Source organism: Elephas maximus, chromosome 24 (assembly GCF_024166365.1).
Source record: "Elephas maximus indicus isolate mEleMax1 chromosome 24, mEleMax1 primary haplotype, whole genome shotgun sequence".
NCBI classification, from domain to species: domain Eukaryota; kingdom Metazoa; phylum Chordata; class Mammalia; order Proboscidea; family Elephantidae; genus Elephas; species Elephas maximus.
Window position 1 is genome coordinate 30,232,321 of NC_064842.1, and position 22,404 is coordinate 30,254,724.

Sequence of the window (22,404 nt, forward strand, 5' to 3'; positions counted from 1 at the left end):
GCAGACCTCAAATTCTCATAAAAAGACCAGACTTAATGGTCTGACTGAGACTAGAAGGACTACAGAGGTCATGGTCCCCAGACCTTCTGTCAGCCCAAGACTGGAGCCATTCCCAGAGCCAACTCTTCAGATAGGGATTGGACTGGACTGCAAGATAGAAAATGATACTGGTGAGGAGTGAGCTTCTTGGCTCAAGTAGACACATGAGACTATGTGGACAGCTCCTGTCTGGAGGGGAGTTGAGAAGGCAGAGGGGGCAGAAGCTGGCTGAATGGACACAGGGAATACAGGGTAGAGACAGGGAGTGTGCTGTCTCATTGGGGGAAAGAAGCTAGGAGTACATAGCAAGGTGTATATAAATTTTTGTGTGAGAGACTGACTTGGTTTGTAAACTTTCACTTAAAGCACGATAAAAAATAAGTGAGGATGGTGAGACTTCGACTTGCTTAGTTTGTATATGTCATCAGAAAAGACCAGTCTCTAGAAAAGGATATCATGGTTGGTAAAGGGCCAGTGAAAATGAGGGAAACCCTTAATGAGATGGATTGACACACTAGCTGCAATAATGAACTCTAGCATACCAATAATCATGAGGATGACATAGGACCAGGCAACATTTCACATAGACGGTCGCCATGAGTTGAAGCTGACTTGATGGCAACTAACAACAACAACATATTGCGCTTCATTACCTCCGTTATTAATAGTTAATCTCCCCAGTTCTCTTACTTTTCATGTGTGCATATCCTAGTTGGAAAGGCTTGGGAAAACCAAATATTTAACCTCCTTTGAGCTTCATACAAGCCAGACAGCCTAGGCTAAGGGCAGGGGGAAGCCGAGGAGGGTCAAAAGCAAGACAGATTCCCATCCTTTTGCATACGCCCTGCCTTGATTTTGCCCACAGTGAGTTCCCACAATTTAAGACAAATTCCGTTTCGAACAGAGCAAACACGTTTCAGTGTACACACCGATCACCTGCCATTTCAGGTTAGCCTCTGCAACCTTTCATTATTGGGATAATTTGCAAGGACTGTTGGGGGTCAGGGAGTGTCCCAACTATCAGCAGCGCTGCCAAAAACTCGTACTGAAAAGATAATTGTGGAGTTGAAACAAAAAGCCCCTGTCACAATGAAATGCAGTTTTACAGTGCTACTTTCCCTCTTGAGAATGAACTCCCAAGGGGATGGAATAAATTCAGGTTCACAACATGTTTCTTCATTTAGTGTTTTCATGATGGCAAATAACGTCTTAAAACTTTAAAGAACTAAGCCATGATTGATGCTGCATAGCTGTTACAATTCAGGAGAAAAGTCACTGAATCATGTAATTTCGCATTGCTGAAATGCTCCTATGGGCTCGGATTAAAGGAGTTATTCTCTAACTTTGTAACCACTCTGTATCATTAACCAAAGGAAATATTAACAGTACACAAACAAATTAAAGATATTTGAAACTAAAATCAATAATCTATTATTTAAAAAGAATAATTAATATAGAAGATAGAACAATGTTTCTCAAAAAGTAACGCAGTTAACAGGCATTATAAGAAAAAAAGGATTCTACGGTCAGTTATGTTTGGAAAACACTAGGTAGAACAAAGATAGGAATATTCGGGCCTAAAGGACAGAGTGACTTTTCAAGAGGCAGCTACAGAATGCGGCGCTTCTCAAATTCTTTAAATGTGTAACACCTTGTAGTAGGCCAACTGTCTCTTGGAACACACTTTGGGAAACACTGTCGTCAAAACCAACCAAATCTGATTCGGTGCAAGCCTCTCATTTCACTTCGCTGAGCCTCCTATAATAATAACAACCACTTAATATCAATCTCATTACCTCACTTAGTACTCCGAAGTTCACCTCCTACCTCATGTGAACTTAGAAATGTTCTTTACAAATACTTTCAAAATGTACAAAATAGCATAAAGAAAAAGCAATCCATAATCTTACCCATCGGAGCCCTGGTGGCATAGTGGTTAAGAGCTCAGCTGCTAACCAAAAGGTTGGCAGTTCAAATCCACCAGCCGCTCCTTGGAAACCCTATGGGGCAGTCCTACTCTGTCCTATAGGGTCAATAAGAGTCAGAATCGACCTGACGGCACCTAACAACAACAACAAGCTTATCAACCAGAGATATCACTGTTAATATTTTGCTGTACCTTCTCCAGTCTTATTTGTCTTCATGTCACACACACACACATACACTCACAACATTCACCACACCCACTACACTCACACACATGCACACACACCATACCCATGTACATTCACACCATACCCACACTCATTCACACACATACCACACCCTTACTCACAACACACATATACTCACATATAGGCACCCCAGGCACACACATTGTGCCATACACACACCACACTCACAACACACATACTCATATGCCACACATCACACTCATGCACACACCACACACACACATCATATCTGTACCACCACCACACACGGATATACTTATATATTCACTCACCCAGCAAAATTGGGATTGCATTATGTTTTCATCATGCATTTTATTTTTTTACCTTAATACATAATGGCATGAATTTTATAAACCTCACAGGGCTGTGTCCAGTGCATGCATCCCAGGAGCACTTCAATCAGCCAGGCAGAGAGCAAGTGTCTGCCCTGGGCTAAGAGCTCTGGGCCGTCAGTAAATAAATATAAAACACAATTACTGTTTTTCAGGAGCGTACAGTCAATCTGGGTGTGACAAAACAGAACAATTATGTGCAACACCGGAAGAGCTAGAATATAACAGGAATTCCAATAAGAGAATGATCAGCACAGACTGTCATGATAGTCAAAAGAATTGGACTCAGAAGCTTGGCCTGGGCTTGGAAGGATAAATTGGCTCTAAGCAAAAGGAGCAGAGGTGCAGGTTGGAAATACACAGGATCTGTAGAGGGGCAGGCAGTCCCAGGGTGGTGCAAACAGTTCATATGCTCTGCTGCTAACTGAAAGATTGGAGGTTCAAGTCCACCCAGAGGCACCTTGGCAGCAAGGCCTAGTGATCTACTTCCAAAAAGCCAGCTATTGAAAACCCCGTGGAGCATAGTTCTACTCTGACACACATGGGGTTGCCATGAGTCAGAGATTTTTTTTTTTATGGATTGAACTATGTCCCCCAAAATGTGTGGCAACTTGGCTAGGCCATGATTCCCAACATTGTGTGATTGTCCACCACTTTGTCATCTGATGTGATTTTCTTATGTGTTGTAAATCCTACTCTGTGATGTTAATGAGGTGGGATTAGAGGCAGTTCTGTTAATGAGGCAGAACTCAATCTACAAGATTAGACTATCTTGAGTCAATCACTCTCTTTAAGAGATATGAAAGAGAAGTGAGTAGAGAGACAGAGGACCTCATAGCACCAAGAAAGTAGTGCCAGGAGTAAAGCAAGTCCTTTGGACTTGGGTCCATGTGCTGTGAAACTCCTAGACCAGGGGAAGATTGATGACAAGCACCTTCCTTCAGAGCTGACAGAAAGCCTTCCCCTGGAGCTGGCACCCTGAATTCGGACTTCTAGCCTCCTAGACTGTGAAAGAATAAATTTTTCTTTGTTAAAGCCACCCACTTGTGGTATTTCTCTTATAGTAGCACTAGGTAACTAAGACAGCAACTGATAGAAGGACAGGAAAGAAGATGGGGAGACCGAAATCCACTGTCACCTCCTTATGCAACCCTTACCCCAATACCTCCCTCCACCTCAAGCCTTGCTTTATTAGACATGTATTGAGAGAAACTGCTAGATTGGCTGAAGGCATTGGAGCAAATTCAGATGTTGGCCCTACTTTATTTAGGAAGTGAAAGCCCCAATGTCCATAACAACGGGATACAATTAGTGGAATATATATGGAGCTACATAATAAATTTGGTTAGCAGACATTTTTATTCCCCACTATCGGAAATGTGGTAAATGTGTTCCACTCCACGCATCATCTAATTTACAAAGTCCAACCTACTTTTCCATGAGCTCTTCAGTTTATGCTCTGGAGAGACCCAAGAGGCCTTCACACAGAAGGAATTACAATGAGGAGGGCAGCATCCCTTATCAAAAGCCTCTCAAGTCTACTTCAAGTGCAGGAAATTTTGTTTACTTCCCCCCTCATAAATTGCAGGTCAAGCAATTCCTATGTTTGATTTCACTCTTCTATTACCACTGAAAAAGGCTGTGCAGATTGTCTCAAAGAAATCAATGCCAAATTAGCTTCCAGCTCTTTCCTGCCCTAGCTCCGTTGCTACTAGCAATACTATATGTCCTCCTCACATACCTGCTCCCTGCAAACAAGCCCTTTGTTTATGATCTTCTTGTACCTTAAGTTCTAATCCTGTACTTTAACCAGCAGTTCTGGGAGCCATGCAAAGTAGACTATACACTCTGGCCCAATGGTTGTGCTGACAGATCCTGTAACTGCAGAGTCAAGCATCTCCCTGTAGCTGTGTCACCGATGAATGCTCTGTTTACGCTGCTCAGTTCACTCAGAAATGCTGGGGAACAGGAGGGCCCTCCCCACTTCTGTTGCTAGAGCTGCTTCCATTGAGCATTTTGGAGGAAGTTTGGTATGTGCGTGCGGTTGTGGGGGGAGAGGGAATTTTTTCTCTTGGACAAAATGGGTACTCCATGGCATGAGTAAGGTAAGAGGGTCAGTAAAAAGGACGATGTCCTTCTCCAGGGACTGGTCTCTCCCGATAAAATGTCCAAAGTAAGTGAGATAAAGTCTCGCCATCCTCACTTCCAAGGAGCGCCCCGGCTGTATTTCTTCCAAGACAGACTTGTTCGTTCCGGCAATCCATGGTATTATATTCAATATTCTTCACCAAGACCATAATTCAAAGGCATCAATTCTTCTTCGGTTTTCCTTATTTACTGTCCAGCTTTTGCATGCGTATGAGGCAACTGAAAATACCATGGCTTGAGTCAGGCACACCTTAGTCCTCAAAGCGACATCTTTGCTTTTCAACACTTCAAAGAGGTCTTTGGCAGCAGATTTGGCCAATGTAATATGTAATCTGATTTCTTGGCTGCTGCTTCCATGGGTGTTGATTGTAGATCCAAGTAAAATGAAATCCTTAACAACTTCAATATTTTCTCCATTTATCATGATGTTGCTTATTGGTCCAGTTGTGAGGATTTTTGTTTTCTTTATTTTGAGGTGTAATCCCTACTGAAGGCTGTGGTCTTTGATCTCCATTAGTAAGTGCTTCAAATCCTCTTTGATTTCAGCAAACAAGGTTGTGCAATCTGCATATCGCAGGCTGTTGATGACTCTTCCTCCAATCCTGATGCCATGTTCTTCTTCATATAGTCCAGCTTCTTGGATTATTTGCTCAGCATACAGATTGAATAAGTATGGTGAAAGGCTATAACTGTGACACACACCTTTCCTGGTTTTAAACCACGCAATATCCCCCTGTTCTGTTTATAAGACTGCCTCTTGGTCTAAGTACAGTTTCCTCATGAGCACAATTAAGTGTTCTGGAATTCTCATTCTTCACAATGTTATCCATAATTTGTTATGATCCACATGGTCAAATGCCTTTGCATAGTCAATAAAACACAGGTAAACTTCTCTCTGGTATTCTTTGCTCTCAGCTAAGATCCATCTGACAACAGCAATGATATTCCTGGTTCCACATCCTCTTCTGAATCCAGCTTGAATTTCTAGTAGTTTTCTGCTGATGTATAGCTGTAACTGTTTTTGAACTATCTTCAGCAAAATTTTACTTACGTGTGATATGAATGATACTGTTTGATAATTTCTGCATTCTTTTGGATCACCTTTCTTGTAATGGGCATAAATACGGCTCTCTTCCAGTCGGTTGGCCAGGTCTTCGAAATTTCTTGGCATAGATGAATGAGCACCTCCAGCAATACACCTGTTTGTTGAAACATCTCAATTGGTATTTCAATTCCTGGAGCCTTGTTTTTCACCGATGCATTCAATGAAGCTTGGACTTCTTCCTTCAGTACCATTAGTTCTTGATCATATGCTACCTCCTGGAACGGTTGAATATATATCAATTCTTTTTTGGCATCAATTCTTTTTTGGCATCAATTCTACCACTTGCCAAAAAACTCAATCTTTGTCTCATACCAGGTGTTTAAAAAGCATTTCCCACTCTTTCATAAAGCAGAAGCAGTGCCTAGAGGCAAGGGCTACTTAGCAGAAGGAAACTCCAGCTAATAACAGGTGAGTTGAGGTCTAGTTTAGTTGCGAACTCCATTTGGGACCAATGCAAGTAGTCTCATGAGCTGTCTGTTTTCCCTTGAGAAAGTTAATTTTAGATGAATTGTCTGCCTTTATGTTTATTTAGAGGCAGTAACGGTTCAGTGGTAGAATTCTCTCACCTTCCACATGGAAGACTGGGCTTGAATCCTAGTCAATGCACCTCAGCACAACCACTACCTGTCCATCAGTGGAGACTTGTGTGTTGCTATGATGCTGAACAAATTTCACAGGGGCTTCCAGACTAAGACAGAGCAGGAAGAAAGGCCTAGTGAGCCACTTCTGTTAATCAGCCGATGAAAGCCCTGTGGATCACAACGGTCTTTTCTGCAAGCAATCATGAGGATGGCGCAGGACCAGGAATCGTTTTGTTCAGGAGATGGATGACAAGTTGCAGGTGACAGAGCATTTATTTTGAAAACCTGTTGGAAGATGAAATGCTTGTCTTTGGTTACGAGATTAGAAATATTAGATACTATGTCATATTTGTTTGCCTCCTGTGAATTGCTTAAGCTTTTGTTGTAAAGTGATTCCTTGGAGGCATCATGTAGAGTTCAGAGAAAACATGGCAGCTACAAGGTTACTTTCAAAAACAAATTTAGTATTTTGCATGGGGAAATTATTTCCTTGATGAGGACTTAGAATTGAGAGGGAAATGAAGGCTGCTTTTGGGGGAACATGAGGGAGCATCTCTGAGAGCCTCCTGAAGTCCTACCCTACTGGAGATGCATCATGAGTGCTGGCCCGAGTCCTGGTGCCTGAAGCCCAGGTCCCGCCTCTTCTCTGCCATCACCGCTGACTCAGTAAATAGGCAACTGTACAGACATTGACCACCCCACTCTCCATACCCTTAAAGAGCTCTAATACCTCCAAAATTGAATGCAGCTAAGCTACACATCAAGCTGTTTCGCCTTGGGGTAAAGAGCCAACGTCTGCTCCCTGGAGGGAGGGGAGCAGAGTACTGTGCTTCAATATGTGGGCTAAAACATCTGAGCTTAAGAGGATCAGTTCTAATACTCCTGCCCCTGCTAGTCATGGCCTGTGAGCCTCCCGGATTCCACCCTTTCCCTGGCCCAGACATATCGCTTCTCTATGTACACAGTTGGCACTCTGCTTCAGGCATGGATTAAACAGTAAGCAAGGTATGCACGGGTTCACAGTAAGGTATGAATGGGCTTCCTTGTGCTTAATAGTGCAAAATTTCACCTGTTTTTCTGTAGTGCAGAATTTCACCTGTGAATTAGTAGTAAGCACAAGGAAGCCCATGTGTACCTTGCTTATTGAGTAATCCGTCCCTGCTACTCTTGCAGATTCAGTGAGATTTTGGCTTTGCTAATGACCTTCAGGAAGCACTGGTGGCAGAGTGGTTAAGTGCTCAGCTCCTAACCAAAAGGTCAGCAGTTCAAATCCACAAGCCGCTCCTTGAAAATGCTATGGGGACAGTTCTGCTCTGTCCCATAGGGTTACTATGAGTCTGAGTCAACTTGACGGCGAAGGGTTTGGGTTTTAATGGCCTGCATACAAACACAGACAAACACACGCCCTCCCATTTTCTGATGTTGGTCCTTTTCTAAAGGTTAGTATCTCCAGGTCCTTGGACTTCTACGTGGCTGCGGTTGAGGCTGTTGGGAACTCATTGAGAAAGCCATCTTCACAGGAGGGGAGAGTATGCATAAGTCCAGTGCCCTGCCAGGCACAGTGGCATCTACTCCTGCCATCTGTGGGGCCCTCAGGAAGGGATGCCCTGGGGTACCACCCTGTGTATGGGCCAGCCAGGCCTGGCCTCGTCATGAGCAGCATCAAGGCAGCTGTCAGGTGGGGAGACACCTCTGGCCCTCTGATCAGAAGAGGCAAGTGTTCTAGTTGCACAGAATATCAGAGGAAAATGAGGCAGAGAATAGGGCAAACTTATTACACAACTTATCTTGATGAACAAAACACTGTCTTCTAAAATACGCCCTCAGTTCTCACTAGATCCCTGTGTGTTAATAAGGCAGGACTAAACTTGATCTGTTAAGAACCAAGGTGGGGTTGGCCTGCTACTCCTCCCCCCAGCTCCCCAGGCTATGATCTTCTACCCACGGGTAAGTGCCTCTGTGCTTCAGCTGAGGGTGCTGTGGCTAAGCTAATCCTCAGGGGGTGACGTTGTAATGGGAAAATACTGGGGCAAGCCCCAGGAAGCTGTGAGGTTACATAGGTTCTTCTTGAGGTCTTGCCAGAGTCTAGAGGCCCTGCCCTGCATCCAGTGGCTGCCTGCTGCTGCGGATGCACAGAGTGCGTTGTCCTCACGTCGTTGGACTTTGTACCCCTGTTCAAACGCAAAATCTTCCCCTGGGAGTGCACGTGCTTACACGTGCACGTACACACATGGGCCTGCACACGCCAAACTCCTCACTGTCCTTTAAGTTCTGCTGTCTGACAATAATGACTAAAGGCTTTTAATCAGATAAACCAATCTCAGCTAATGAGGAAGCTACTTAATAGAGTCATAGAATGTTCCTGCCGGAAAGAGCCCATGGAAGATCTATTCCAATCCCTGTTTTTGTTTAGAAAGAGAAGCCCAGGCTCAAAAGGTAAGGTGACATGACCAATGTATTCATTAGTGAGTGGGGAGGAGGAAGTGAACCTGAGTGTGTTGACACCTACGTCAGTGTTCTTCCCTCTAACCCCTCTCCCAAGTCACCCAATGTCGTAACAGTGAGCATGTATCACTCGCCAAAAAGGCTTTTAAGAATTAAATTGCTTCTTGGCTCTCCCAATATAGCTCTTCTTTCCCTTTCCCACCTCTCCAAGCCTTCCTTCCCCATGCATTGCTTTCAGCAGACAATCCCACCTCCTCCTTTGGACTCTCTTGGTCTCCCTCCTCCGCATCTCCACATTTCTCTGTGTCTTTGCCCATTTTCTCGTCCCCTTCTTTTTTTTTTTTTTTTTCTTTCAAAGCTGTCTTCTTTTTCATGCTGTGCTTTCCTCTCAAGCCCCTCTTCCTCCCCAGGCCATTACTGCATCAATCCCCCTTCTCTTGGGGCAGCCCCAGGTCTGTCCTGCTTCCTCCCTCTGGGTTAAAAGACACCCATGTCCCTCCCCCTTATGATAGAGTAACCCCCCCTGCCCACTGCCAAACACTTTCAACCATGCCTTGCACTTGCTATTTCCCCTCCCTCACCAAACACACACCCCTGGCAAGCTGGCCCCCAACAACACTTTCCACTATTTCTACAAACTCGCCCGGTCTCAGTTGCATCTGATACCACATCACGCTCTCTCTTTCTTGGTTTCCATGACGCTGTATTATCTAGGCTTTCCTCTCCTTCTGTGGCTCAGCCGTTTAGATTTCTCTTCTGTCTCCCTTGTCCCTAAGTATATGCGGTCATCCTCAAGCATATGCTCACCACCATCCCTGTGGGGCCATCCTCTCCCCCCTTGCCTCCCCTCTCTCCCACCTCCTTGCCAGCCAGACACCTGCACTGGCCTCCAACCCACCTTGTCTAAACTTGACTTCCTCCTCTCTCCCTCACAGTTTGTATTTTCCCTACTATCTTTGCTGCTTCTGCGAATGGCATCTTCAGTCCCCCATTGTTTGGGCTCTCTGACTTGATACTCTGTCACTATGACCTCTTGATTCATCTTCTGTCCTGTCCTCATCCTGCCTATAAGGTGGGAAGTGGTGACCATATGAGCCTTCCACGTAGCAGTTATCTCATAGAATAAGTTACTTGCCTTGTATTCCACTTTCTCACCTGCACAGTGAGAATAATGCCAGGACCCACTGCGTGGGGGTGCCGTGAAGACTGGAGGAGACAGTCTAGGAGAAGACACATGGCAAACATGAAGCCATGTCAACTGCCATGTTTCTCATCAGTGTCCCATGCCTGGCTACTGCAGTGGCTTCGACTGTGACCCTCAATATGGCACATACACACACACATGCATATACACACACACACATCTGAGAAAAAAAGTGTCACAGATCAACACTGACCCTTATTACGTGTGATACACTTTGGTATTTTTGATACTATCCCAATTCCTTTATTTAAAAAAAAAAGAAAATTATTGTCACTATGAAATAGTCATGATCCAGTTTGAACATCCCTGTAATACATGTCTGCCTTATTTTTCTTAGACTTGGATGATGTTTTTCTATTCTTCTATGCACCTCCCCCACCCCCCCACCCCACTACCTATTTCAATCCATTCTTCCAAGTCCAGCATTGAGGATGCCTTAGAGTCTGGCCTCGGTCTGCCTTACAACTTTGCCCTCCTCTGCCTTACTTCTTTAGGAAACCTGAGCTCCAGCCACATTAGACCATGCCCACGGTCTTCATCAAGTGCCACACTCACCAACCTCTGTACCTTTGTCCACGGAGCCTCCTCCACCAGGAATGCTGTGGTCTTACCCCTACCTCTGATAGCTGAGGGCAGATGCACCATCCTCCACCTGCTTCCTTGATGTGTTCCCAGGAAAGTCAGTTCCAATGAATGTATAGTTATCCCTGGAGTCTTGCGAAGAGGAAGATATTGAGGCCACACCCAGGCTCCACGGGAAAGAGTGGCCTGTTAGATGAGGTGGCAAGAGCGCTGCATATCAGCCATCTGGGTCCCAGCCATAGTGGCTGGCTCTCTGCTGAAGTGCAGCACTTAGTTTATACTCCTTTCATGGATTAAAAAAAAAAAATCTATTCCAACATATGGCCACTGTTTATGTGCATTTCTGACCTAGCTAACTGGTTTGGAAGTTCTGTTGGGTCAAGGATTCTATCTTACTCTTTTTAGCAACCCCAATAACATCGGGTTCAATCTGTTGCACATATTAGGCAACATATTTGATTAATACTCAAATGACTTTTGTCATTGAAGTTTCAGGTCTATAGCAAACCAACCAGTGCAATATTTTGGGGCCTGGGAATTCTTTGGCAGTGTAGTTCTCGTTACTGCTCTCAGATTGGACCAACAACACTCGGTCTCCAATACATAATAATTGAGGACCCCAGGACCACAGAAACAAAGTAGCCAGACCTGCTTTTTGGGCAGCTGACTTCCCTGAAACAGAGGCACGGGATATTGCCAATAGCACTGGCGAGCCCCTGCTGAGGTCCAGGCCAAATCATATTGTGGTAGGAGTTTTAGGGAACTAACACTTATTGAGCACCTACAAAATGCCAAACCTGTTGCCATCGAGTTAACTCTGACTCTTGACAATACCATGTATTACAGAGTAGAACTGCTCCATAGGGTTTTCTTGGCTGTCATCTTTATGGAAACGGATTTTCAGGCCCTTGTTCTGTGGTGACGTTGGGTGGGTTCAAACTGCCAATCTTTCAGTTAGTAGCGAAGCACAAACCATTTGTGCCACCCAGGGACCCTTTTGAAATGTCAAAGTCTCATGTAACTCTCAGTGCTTTGTTGTTGTGTGCCGTCAAGTTGATTTCAACTCACAGTGACCCTCTAGGACAGACTAGAGCTGTCCCATAGGGTCTCCTAGGCTGTAATCTTTACGAGAGGTTTTTTTTTTGTCTCACAGTACTGCTGATGGGTTCGAACTGCCACCCATTCCCGTTGCCACTGAGTCAATTCTGACTCATAGCGACCCTATAGGACAAAGTAGAACTACCCCATAGGGTTTCCAAGGCTGCAATCTTTACAAAAGCAAACTGCCACATTTTTCTCTCGTGGGAGTGGCTGATGGGTTCGAACAGCTGACCTTTTGGTTAGCAGCTGAAGGATTAACCACTGTGCCATCAGAGCTCTTAATTCTCACTGCTACTCAACTGAAATGCAGTTGTGAAAAGGGCTTGCAACATTTTGGAAACAGGCAGTTAAGTGTTTGAAGTCTAGCACACTTGCTTTCTAACTGGATGACCTTGTTTTGAGTGACTTCTCTAAGCCTCAGTTTTCCCATCTGTAACTTGGGGTACCAATGCCTACACTTCCTTTGGGAATATTAGAAATAACGTAACAGCCTTCCCCCAGCACAGTGCCTGCAACATGGTAGACCCTCAGCAAACACTATTATACTCATTTTTAAGAAGGGCATTTTGTCACCTCCATTTTCATATGAGAAGACAGAGTTCTGCAGAGCTTCAATCATTAGCCAAAGCCACTTGGGTCAACGTGCATGTTGGCACTAAACTCAGGCCATTGAACTCTAAAGGCCTCCCTCTTTCCACAGCACGACTTATTGCCTGCCTCTTGGGGAATTCATTGTACTGTTCTCAACTACTAATTCCCAACTAACGCAATTTTATTGAACACGAATTAGCTGGTTGTGAATGTAGATGACCCTAGGAAATACTGGAGCCCTGGTGGTGCAATGGTTAAGCATTCAGCTGCTAACCGAAATGTCAGCAGTTTGAATCCACCAGCCACTCCTTGGAAACCCTGTGGGGCAGTTCTACTCTGTCCTATAGGGTTGCTATGAGTTGGAATCGACGTGACGGCAATGGGTTTTAGGAAATACTACTCTGCTAGAGATGTGTTACTGATCAATAGTTAGTGTCTGCTTCTGATGAGAAAGCCAGGAAAAGGATATGGAAATATGGCATGCTGCCAGATATGACAGACACCTTCAGCTGCTCCTAGTCTCAACCCTATCTGAGGCCCAGCTGTACTCACCTCACCCTCCTGGGCAAGCCTGTGCACACACCCTTCTCCCTGCCTGGAACAGCCCTCTCTGCTCTGTGCCTGACACATCTCCTCACATCCCCCAGCCTCCTCCTCAGGAAGGCCTCCTCCAATTGCTCAGTCTTCAGCTCCCCTGAAACACGTTGTTCTTAGTGCCGTACCGGAACTCGATAATTTGTGTTTGTGTGTCTCTTTCCTACTAGGCTGGAACTTCCTTCAGAGAATGGAGCTAGTAGCGTTCATTTTTGCTTTTCCGGGGCCTCCCTAAATCGACACAGGACTCAGAGTAGGCCCGGATGGAGTATTTGTTGAGTAAAGGAAGTCATCCTGTCCATCTTCCTGTGTTGTGCTCAATCAAGCACTGCATTTTCTATTTTGGTTTTATATGTACGGTATGCCGGGGCTGCCTTGCTTCACTTTAGAAGACACCCTCCACCAGCTCATAAAGATTCTTTGCTGGCTGCGTTTCCTCACTGTAGCCCGTCTGCCATCCACACAAAAACAACCACAGTATGGGGACCACCCTGTACACCCAAGGCAAAACAAAATGATTCAACACTTCCAAGGCAAACAGTTTCAGAAAATAGACCACAAGCCAAGCTGAACAAAACACATCAAAAAAAAAGAAAGAAAGAAAGAAAGAAAAAGAAAAGAAAAACAGGCAGAGAGGAAGATTTATATGTGAGCACAGGCATATGAAGGCAGGTTTACCAGGCTCAGAGCTGAAGACTTACTGTTGCTGATACACATATATGAATCCTATGCAAGGAGACCATGGATGGTGCCAACCGTTAATGTGCTTGGCTGCTATGGAAAGATTAGAAGTTAGAGTCCACCCAGAGGTACCTCAGAAGAAAGGCCTGGCAATCTACTTCTGAAAAGCCAGCCACTGAAAGCCCTATAGAGCACAATTCTACTCTGATACACACAGGATCACCATGAGTTGGAGTCAACTCAACAGCAACGGCTTATCCTATGCAAAGAAGGAACTGGGGGCTTTCCAGTACTGCTGGAACTCTACAGATACTTTTAGATACTGTCCCCAGATTCATATTATGAGAGCAGCAAGAAAATTTGCTGAAGGAGCAAGACAGCTCGTGGCTAGAGGGTTGGTTGACATTTATTAAGCATTTACTATGTGTCAGGCAATTGCTGGGCTTGTCACATACCTGTGCCTCACTGCATTATTCAACAGTCTGTTGAGGTAGGTTATTATTTCCATTTTACAGATGAGGGAACTGAGGCTCAGAGTGTATAATTTACACAAGTCACACTGAATAAGTAACAGAGCTCAATCCTCATCCTGAGTACAATATACTTTCCATTACCCAAAGACACTGATGTGGAAATGTTGATTAAAAAGTGAAGCCCATGGGAAGGCAGCGCTGAGGTTATCACTGTGAATGAGAGACTCAGAGCTGCCCTGACAGTAACCTTAAGGGAGCTGGGGCACCATTTTTAGTCCCTGACCACCAACTCCAAGCTTGGCCAGAGGGGAGTTTCTGTGCCTGGCACTTCACTCACTGTCTCCCAAGGCACTTCTGAAGTCACAGTGTCCAGCACAGGTATCCTTACTCTTCTTGTCCAGCCCCACTTGGCTCCAACCTTGTCTTGCCAGGACCCAAGGTGGGATGCGGCTGCCTGAAGGAGAGACTCTGATGCTGGAGAGCAGATCCAATGCGCCTTCCTTAAAAGGTAGGGTTAGGGTGACTTCCCATGAGGTTTCCACAAGTGAGCAGACACTTCCAGCTCACCTCAGGGATATACCTACCCAGCCCCTCACCCTCAGCTTGCACATACGTCTGGCCAAAGTCTTCTGTCCACTGTCTGGAAGAAGACTTGAAAATGCAAACACCCCTGGGAGAGGTAGCACATGCACTAAGGTCAGGTGTAGATGACTGCTATCAAGTCATTACTGATTTGTGTGGGGGCGGGGAGGAGACAGCCACATCCACCTCCTGAGGACAGAAACTCATGAGAAACAGGTGGCTGTCGTTCAGAGCAAAATGATCTTCAGAAAAAATCCCTGGGTCTGAATCAGAGCAGGAGTCCATTCCTGCTTCACCACCTGAGAACTGTGAGGTCTTAGGCAAGTCTCTGTCTCTCCGGGCCTCACAGTCCCCAAAACCAAAAAACCCAAACCCGTTGCCGTCGAGTCGATTCTGACTCATAGTGACCGTATAGAACAGAGAAGAACTGCCCCATAGAGTTTCCAAGGAGCGCCTGGTGGATTCGAATTGCTGACCTTCTGGTTAGCAGGCAGCCATAGTACTTAACCACTACACCACCAGGGTTCCCCCAGGATGGGGATGGTAATTCCAGGATGGCTATCAGCAGGCTTTTGCGCAAGGCCTATGCTGAAAGCACACAACTGCTTTGCTAGCCTCTGTCTTGCTCTCACTGGTTCTTAGACATATTGAAACAAACAGGAATTCACAGGTGGGATACAGGGTCCTCAGGTGTCATCGTGTAGAGGTCCCAGGTGGACAGCAGAGGCCCAGCCTCTCTGAGAGGCCGAGGCCACTCTCACACACTGCTTGCAACCAGGGAGCTCAGGGCCTGGATGGCGGTTCTTGGGTCTGAGGTGGGTCTGCCTTCTCCCCCTCACATCTGCCTCTCTCCAATTCTCACGTGGCCAGTGGGCCAGCTGGAAGGACAGTCATTCCATCTCTGCCTCCTGGGAGGAGGTGGTTAGGATGAGACTGGTCTCTCTCTGACCCCTAATCTCCCTCCCTGTCCCCTCAATTCTAAAGCGGCGTCCCCTTCACTCCAGGAGTCTGAGTTGGGAAAGCTGAGTCTGAGTTGGGCAACCTCTCACCCACCAGGGAAGTCCTGGCTCTCTATCATTTTGGCCCTTCCTCCACTCCCCTGGGTGGGGTGGTTTCATCCAGGAGGGGTGATCTGGAGGGAAGGACACACTCTGGGGCCCTCTCACAGCTGCTCCTGCTCCCTCTCAAGGGCCTGGGAAGGGACGTGACTACAGGCTGGTGCTGGCTGTTGGGAAAAGGAGCTCACCTCTCCGGTCTCCTAGGAAGAGGCACAGGAGAAGCCAGCGTGAGGAGATGCTGAACCAGTGCCTGCCTGTCCGTTCCCACAGAGCCATCAGTCATTTCTCCCTGTGAGCTGGGGAAGGCTTCCGAGTGGGCAAGGCAGCGGTCTCCCTTAGACTGCCCAGCTCTCTCCTGTCTCCACCAACCTGAGCACCCACTCTGGTCTGCCTGGGGGAAGGGAGGGGTGTATGCTCCCAAACCCAGGCAATTTAAGTGTGTTGGGGGCGGGGGGGGGCACTGGTCAGTTTCGGAGGGTTCCCTCATACCCAGCTGGCAAGTGCCTCAGGACAGAGAGCGGAGGGTCCTGGGTGATTGGGTTGGGCTGCCCCCCAGAAGGGAAAACGGTAGAGCTGCTGCGTTCCCCCGGCACCCTGGGCAGCCTCCCAGGCCCCGCAGCAGCGCACCCATGTCTCGGGGGCGCCGGCAGCCCCGGCGCTGCCAAGTTCCCCAGCCCACGCAGGCCGCGCCGGGCGTTGCACTGCAGGAAGCTTTCTTGGGGGCGCAAAATGGGTCCCAGCATCCCTGGCCTCAGCCAGGCAGCCCCGGCTGCCAGCGGAGACCCGGGCTCTGCGTTCAGAGGGGCGGCATCGCGCCTTGGGATGTAGGGACCGTCCGCACGCTCCCAGGTCCCCCGAGTCCCCAGGCCAAGCAAGGCGCGTTACCTTCCACTTTGGTCAGGGTAAGGACCGGACTATTGCAAGCGCTGAGCGGGGCTACCCTGGCCGAGTGCTTCTTCATGGTGAGCCTTCCGCCCGCAGCAGATGCTCCGGCGATCGCCTACATCCTGGGGCCGGCCGAGCTTAGTCCTGCTTGCGGGTTCTCAGCCAGGGCGGCGGGCGCTCCTTCGCTGGAAAGGTGCGCGCGCGCTCGGCCCTCGCCCCGCCGGGCCGGCTCTGCCCCGGCCGCCCGCTGCCTTCGCGGGCCGGCTCCTCCCTGCAGCGGCGGCCCCCCTCACCCAGCCCCGCCACCGCGCAGCCACACTCCAGACACACGCACTCTGCCTCCGACTTTGAGGTTGCTGCAAACTACAACGTCACATGCAAATCCGCTCCCGCTCCCACCCGGTCTCACCTGCTCCACCCCCCGCCCTGGGAAGTAGAGCCACCACAGCTCAGGGTAGCTCAGAGCACTGGCTGGGACCCCAGCCTCGGCCAGGACGGCAGAGCCGCTTCACTGCCCCCCTGACCGGTTCCTTCCTAAGATCAGACCCTGAGAATTGGAGGTTTAGTTTTCCACAAGTTCAAAAGGGGAGGATGTGTGTCTTTGGATTAAAAGTTTACTCCTCCTTAAGCAAAGTCCTAAATTGTTGCCTTACAGGGAGAATCAGGAAAAACCAAAGCTCCCCACTGCTGGCATACACTTCTTCAGCGACTAACCAATCCAAACCCACTGCCTTGGAGTGGATTCCGACTCACAGTGACCCTGTAGCCCAGAGTAGAGCTGTTCCACAGGGTTTCCAAGGAGCGGCTAGTGGATTTGAACTGCTGAATTTTGGTTAGCAGACGATGGGTTTTTAATTAAGAAACTCCTTTAATTCTTGCCAGCTTCAGGGCATTAGTCAGTATCTCCTTTCCTCCCCACTTTCCATCCCCAGAAACTCTAACAAAAACCAAACCAAACCCACTGTCATCGAGTGGACTGTGACTCATAGCAACCCTGTAGCACAGAGTAGAACTGTCCCATAGGGTTTCCAAGGCTGTAAACCTTAATGGAAGCAGGCTGCCACATCTTTCTTCAGCAGAGTGGCTGGTGGGTTCAAACTGCCCACCTTTCAGTTAGCAGCTGAGTGTTTTAACCACTGTGCCACCAGGGCTACTTGTCGTCATTGTCTAAAAAAAAAAACTAGAGGATGTTATTTCATCTGGCTCTGTGGACGTCTCTTTTGGGGGAAGAAAAGAGAAGAAAAAGAATGCAAAGTCCACAGAAGCAAAGCAGCCACAGGAAAACAAAATTTGAGGGGATTTCTGCTCTTGCCCCACTGCCCCTGTCCACAGGCCAAACTCCCCCCAATGTGGAGAACGCTCCATTCCTGCACAGGCCCCAGTTTCTTGCTGCAGCGGCAGGTCTAGCATTCGCCTCTGCAGGCACTGCCTTGCTGCTCCTTCTCATCCTGGGCCACAAGCTTCTGGCCAATGATGCTTTTTTGAAAAGCAATGACATTCTTACTGCCTCACTGGTGGGTACAATCACTGAGTGACCACGGAGTCCTGAGGGGCATCTACCCCATTATAGTGCATCACAGAGTACACCCTACCCCATCCCTGCAGGCCAGCAGAATGCAAGGTCTTGTGTGACCCCAGAGACCCAAGGTCAGTGGGCACGTCACTCACAAAGGTCCAACTATTAGTTTGGTTCTAAGCTCCGCAGGGAATCTGAAGGTACAATGGCGAGTCAAGATGGGTTTTGTTGTTGTTGTTAAGGCTTTACCCAGAGTTTCAGACCTGGCAACTCTATCTTGATTCCTGCCTCAACATTGTAACTCTACAGTATGGTGCCGTTCTCATCTCCCCTAAGGGTAACTCAGCGGAGTGGTAGAGGTGGAGAGTGACTTTAGAGCAATAGGGCTTCCCTATTTGGGCACCTTGGGAGTTTCTGGGTATGCAAACATTTAGCAATCAGCTGCTAACCAAAAGGCTGGTGGTTTAAGTCTACCAAGAGGAGCCTTGGAAGAAAGTCCTGGTGATCAGCTTCTGAAAAATCAGTCATTGACAACCTTACGGAGCAGTTCTACGCTGACGCACTGGGGTCGCCAAGAGCGGGTGTTGACTTGATGGCAGTTGGTGAGCTTGGCATATACAAGCTGTTTCAGGTGACATCCACCTGTACACCCCCAGGTCTCTGGCAGACATGGCTTCTAGAAGTTGCCCTTGTATGTTCTTGATGTTACTTGCTATCGTGAGCAGCCATGATGAACAGAACAGTCCCTGGGTTTCCTCCTAAGGCCGGGTTTAGTCAGGGTGGCTTCCCATCACTACATCCTTAAGCCTAGGTTTATGAGGTCCCTGCAGAGCCCTCTAGTGGTAGCCTCCCCACAATACACCTCCACAAGGAACTTGTCTCAAGGCCCTGGGAATGACCCTAGAATAAGCCACTAAGCCACCCCCTTCTTTGGAAAAATTAAACACAAGTAAAACTAACATGAAAAGAGCACATATTGTATATTAAAGAGAACATTTTATCACAATATAATATTTCCATGTACTGCTTCATCAAGTTCATCAACAAATATTATACATCTAATAACTAGAACAAAATTCATAATAAAATAACAGTAGCCACTTTGAGCACTTACTATGTATAAGGGACTGCGTTAAGTCTTTTACACAAATTATTTCATTTTCTACTCACAAAAACTGTGTAAGGTCATTGTTATCCCATTTTATAGATGGGGAAACCTTTGAGAGGTTAAATAAAATGGCCAACGTCAAAAAGTGAGTCACTGGCAGGGCAGGGCACATTCAGGATTTGAATCTAACTCTGAACAATTCAAAAGTCCATGCTTATAATCACTGTGCTGTTCTCCTACATTTTGTAAATGTAAAATGCAAAAATTCCACATAACCATTTCACGGTACTTTCAATCGCCTTATGTGCGCGTGAAAGCTGGACAATGAATAAGGAAGACCGAAGAAGAATTGATGCCTTCGAATTATGGTGTTGATGAAGAACACTGAATATATCATGGACTGCCAGAACGAATGAACTGTCTTGAAGAAGTACAGCCAGAATGCTCCTTAGAAGCAAGGATGGGGAGACTTTGTCCCAAGTAGTCTGGACATGTTATCAGGAGGTACCAGTCCCTGGAGAAGGATATCAAGCCTGGTAAAGTAGAGAGTCATCAAAGGAAAGGAAGACCATCAATGAGATGGACTGACACAGTGGCTGCAACAATGGGCTCAAGCATAACAATGATTACGAGGATGGTACAGGACCTGGCAGTGTTTTGTTCTGTTGTACGCAGGGTTGCTGTGAGTTGGAATGACTTGATGGCATCCAATAACAACAACGGCAACATTCCAAGTCAGGTAGGAGATAAATGGCAGGTAATCTATAATTGCATCCTTTGAGTTAAACGTGGTGTGACAGATTTCCTCACGCTCTGGCTTCTGTACACTCCTGGCGGATTTGGGTTTGAACCTGTCTGGGTTTCCCACTGCCCCGTAAATGTGGCCGTGTTATACACTCATTCTACTGGGCATGTTACAACAAGAACTGCTCGATGAATTTCTGCCTATTTGTGTTTTAAATATCTACTTTCTATCTATGGCAATGTATGTACCCATCAAAAAATCCAAACCAGTTGCCATTCGGCCAATTCCGACTCATGGGGACCCCATGTGTGCAGAGTAGAACTGCTCCACAGGGTTTTTTTTTTTTTATCTAAATTTTATTTATTTTGTTGTTGTTGAGAATATACACAGCAAAACATATGCCAATTCAACAGTATGTACGTGTACAGTTTTGTGACACTGATTACATTCTTGCAGTTGTGCGACTGTTCTCACCCTCCTTTTCTGAGTTGCTCTTCCCTCATTAACATAGTAGCAGGTGCACAGAAGCAATGCCAATAGGAGTGGCAACAAATTGTTGTTATCATCATAATCCTGTAGTACTTACTACTTGTTCTGGTGGAGCTCTGGTTGTGCAGTGGTTAAGGGACGGGCTGCTAACCAAAAGGTCAGCAGTTCAAACCCATAGAAGAAAGATGTGGCAATCTGCTTCCACGAAGCCTTAGAAACCCTATGCAGTTCTATTCTGTCCTATAGGGTCGCTATGAGTTGGAATTGACTTGTCGGCAATGGGTTTTTTTACTGAGATGGTGTCTGTTCTAATAGAAGCCTATTCTTTTTCATTAATCATACTGTCTCCATTTGTTTGTTTTTTCACTGTTATGGTTAGGAAAAGGAGGAGATATTTAAGGACAATTAGTAGAACTGCCCCATAGGGTTTCCAAGGAGTGCCTAGCGGATTCGAACTGCGGACCTTTGGGTAGGCAGCCAAACTCTTAACCACTACACCACTGGGGTTTCCTAAAAGCATATAAGTGATTGAAAAAGTTAATGAACTATTACTCACTCTTACCATGTGGGAACACTCTGTTCTACCCCATCCCATTCTAGTCTATCATTTTATTACCCCCCCCAAAAAATGCTGATTGTGAGCAACTAAACTGACTTTGTTATGATCCATGACCTATTGGTTTGTAAAGAAATGATAAAAATTACATTCTTGGTAAGTCAAGTGATGACCTGTACTTAGTCTGTTTCAAGTGTATAACCAAAAATTTAACAAACGAAATAAGTTTTTTAATAATCAAAAAGCAGACCCATGTCAATTAACTCACTCTGAAATATCACTACTGTTTCCCAGTCCTTCAGCATATTAAGCAGTAAGACTAGCAGATCATTTCGTGGCTACCAGTGTTTTAAAATAATCATTTAGAGTAGTTTCAGGAACCAGATGCGGAGTTTTACCCCAGCAGTAGATTAACCAATAAACAAGGATGCACAGGTTTACAGTAAGCGAGGTACCCAGGAGCTTACTTGTGCTTACTTCCTAATTTGTAGTGCACGATTACACATGTAATGAGTTGCCCTGTGTACAACATGAGATGTGGTGAAAAACGGGTGAAATTGTGTACTACAGGTCAGTAAGTAAGCACAAGTAAGCCCGTGCATACCTTGCTTATTGAGTAACCCATTCTTGTTTTACCCAAATCAGTCTTCAGCATTCATAAGCTTTCAGAGTGGGGCAAGCATTAATATTTCCAGCAGGAAAGAGAGTGAGTCTAATCATTGCAAAGAAACTGGCCGCATGCACTGTGCAGCTTACTCCCCACACCTGGTAGCGACAATTGATACACTTTCAATAACTCCACTTGCAGGTACAGGGAAATAAGAACCATTAAAAGAGGCACAGACACGTGATGGCCTTCCCTCATCTTCATATGCCCCTTCTCTTCCTTCACCAGGCAGCCATATGCATCACCAGGACAAACTCAGACTCATTAGGGTCCCACCTGGATTTTTCCTCTTTCTTTAAGGAGCAACATCAAGGTGATTAACTCCAGGTTGGGGCAGGACATCAAGAGGTGGGATGATGGGATATCACTAGTGGGATTCCAGACACATCCCTCTGCTCCTCCAGACACCACTGTGACTACTCCATGTTCACCAGACAACTGCTGGACCTATGGTCACGCCAGGGCCCAGAGCCACAGATAATAACGAACACAAGTCAAAGCACAGTGGCGAGCAGCAGGTGCCACACTTTGCTTTGGAAAGATCCTAAGGTGCCCAGGTTGCTTCCTTTGTAAACCCTGAGTGAGGGGCCCATTCTGTGCTTGGTGACAGACGCCAGGAGAGTAGCCCTGTGGACAACTGAGCCACTGCATGGTTGGGGCTGAGCAGGGGGCACTGACCTACAAAGGCAGCATAGCTGGAATGGGGGCTTCTGGGATGGACACCTGGGGGAGGCTGGGGACTACCTTT

The 22,404-nt window shown here is 46.6% G+C and overlaps 1 protein-coding gene across 2 annotated transcripts in view; it reads right to left on the minus strand.

Moving 5' to 3' along the window:
- SLC35F3 (solute carrier family 35 member F3) overlaps positions 1-22,404 on the minus strand; it is a 460,159-nt gene that overhangs the window by 108,925 nt on the left and 328,830 nt on the right. Inside the window, exon 1 of one of the 2 annotated variants that reach the window (XM_049868515.1) lies at positions 16,576-16,711. The exons of the other annotated variant lie outside the window; for it this stretch is intronic. Coding sequence (XP_049724472.1) covers positions 16,576-16,651 — 76 coding nt within the window. The 5' untranslated portion in view covers positions 16,652-16,711. Of the gene's footprint in view, positions 1-16,575; positions 16,712-22,404 lie in introns of those variants that run through there. 2 annotated transcript variants of the gene reach the window in all.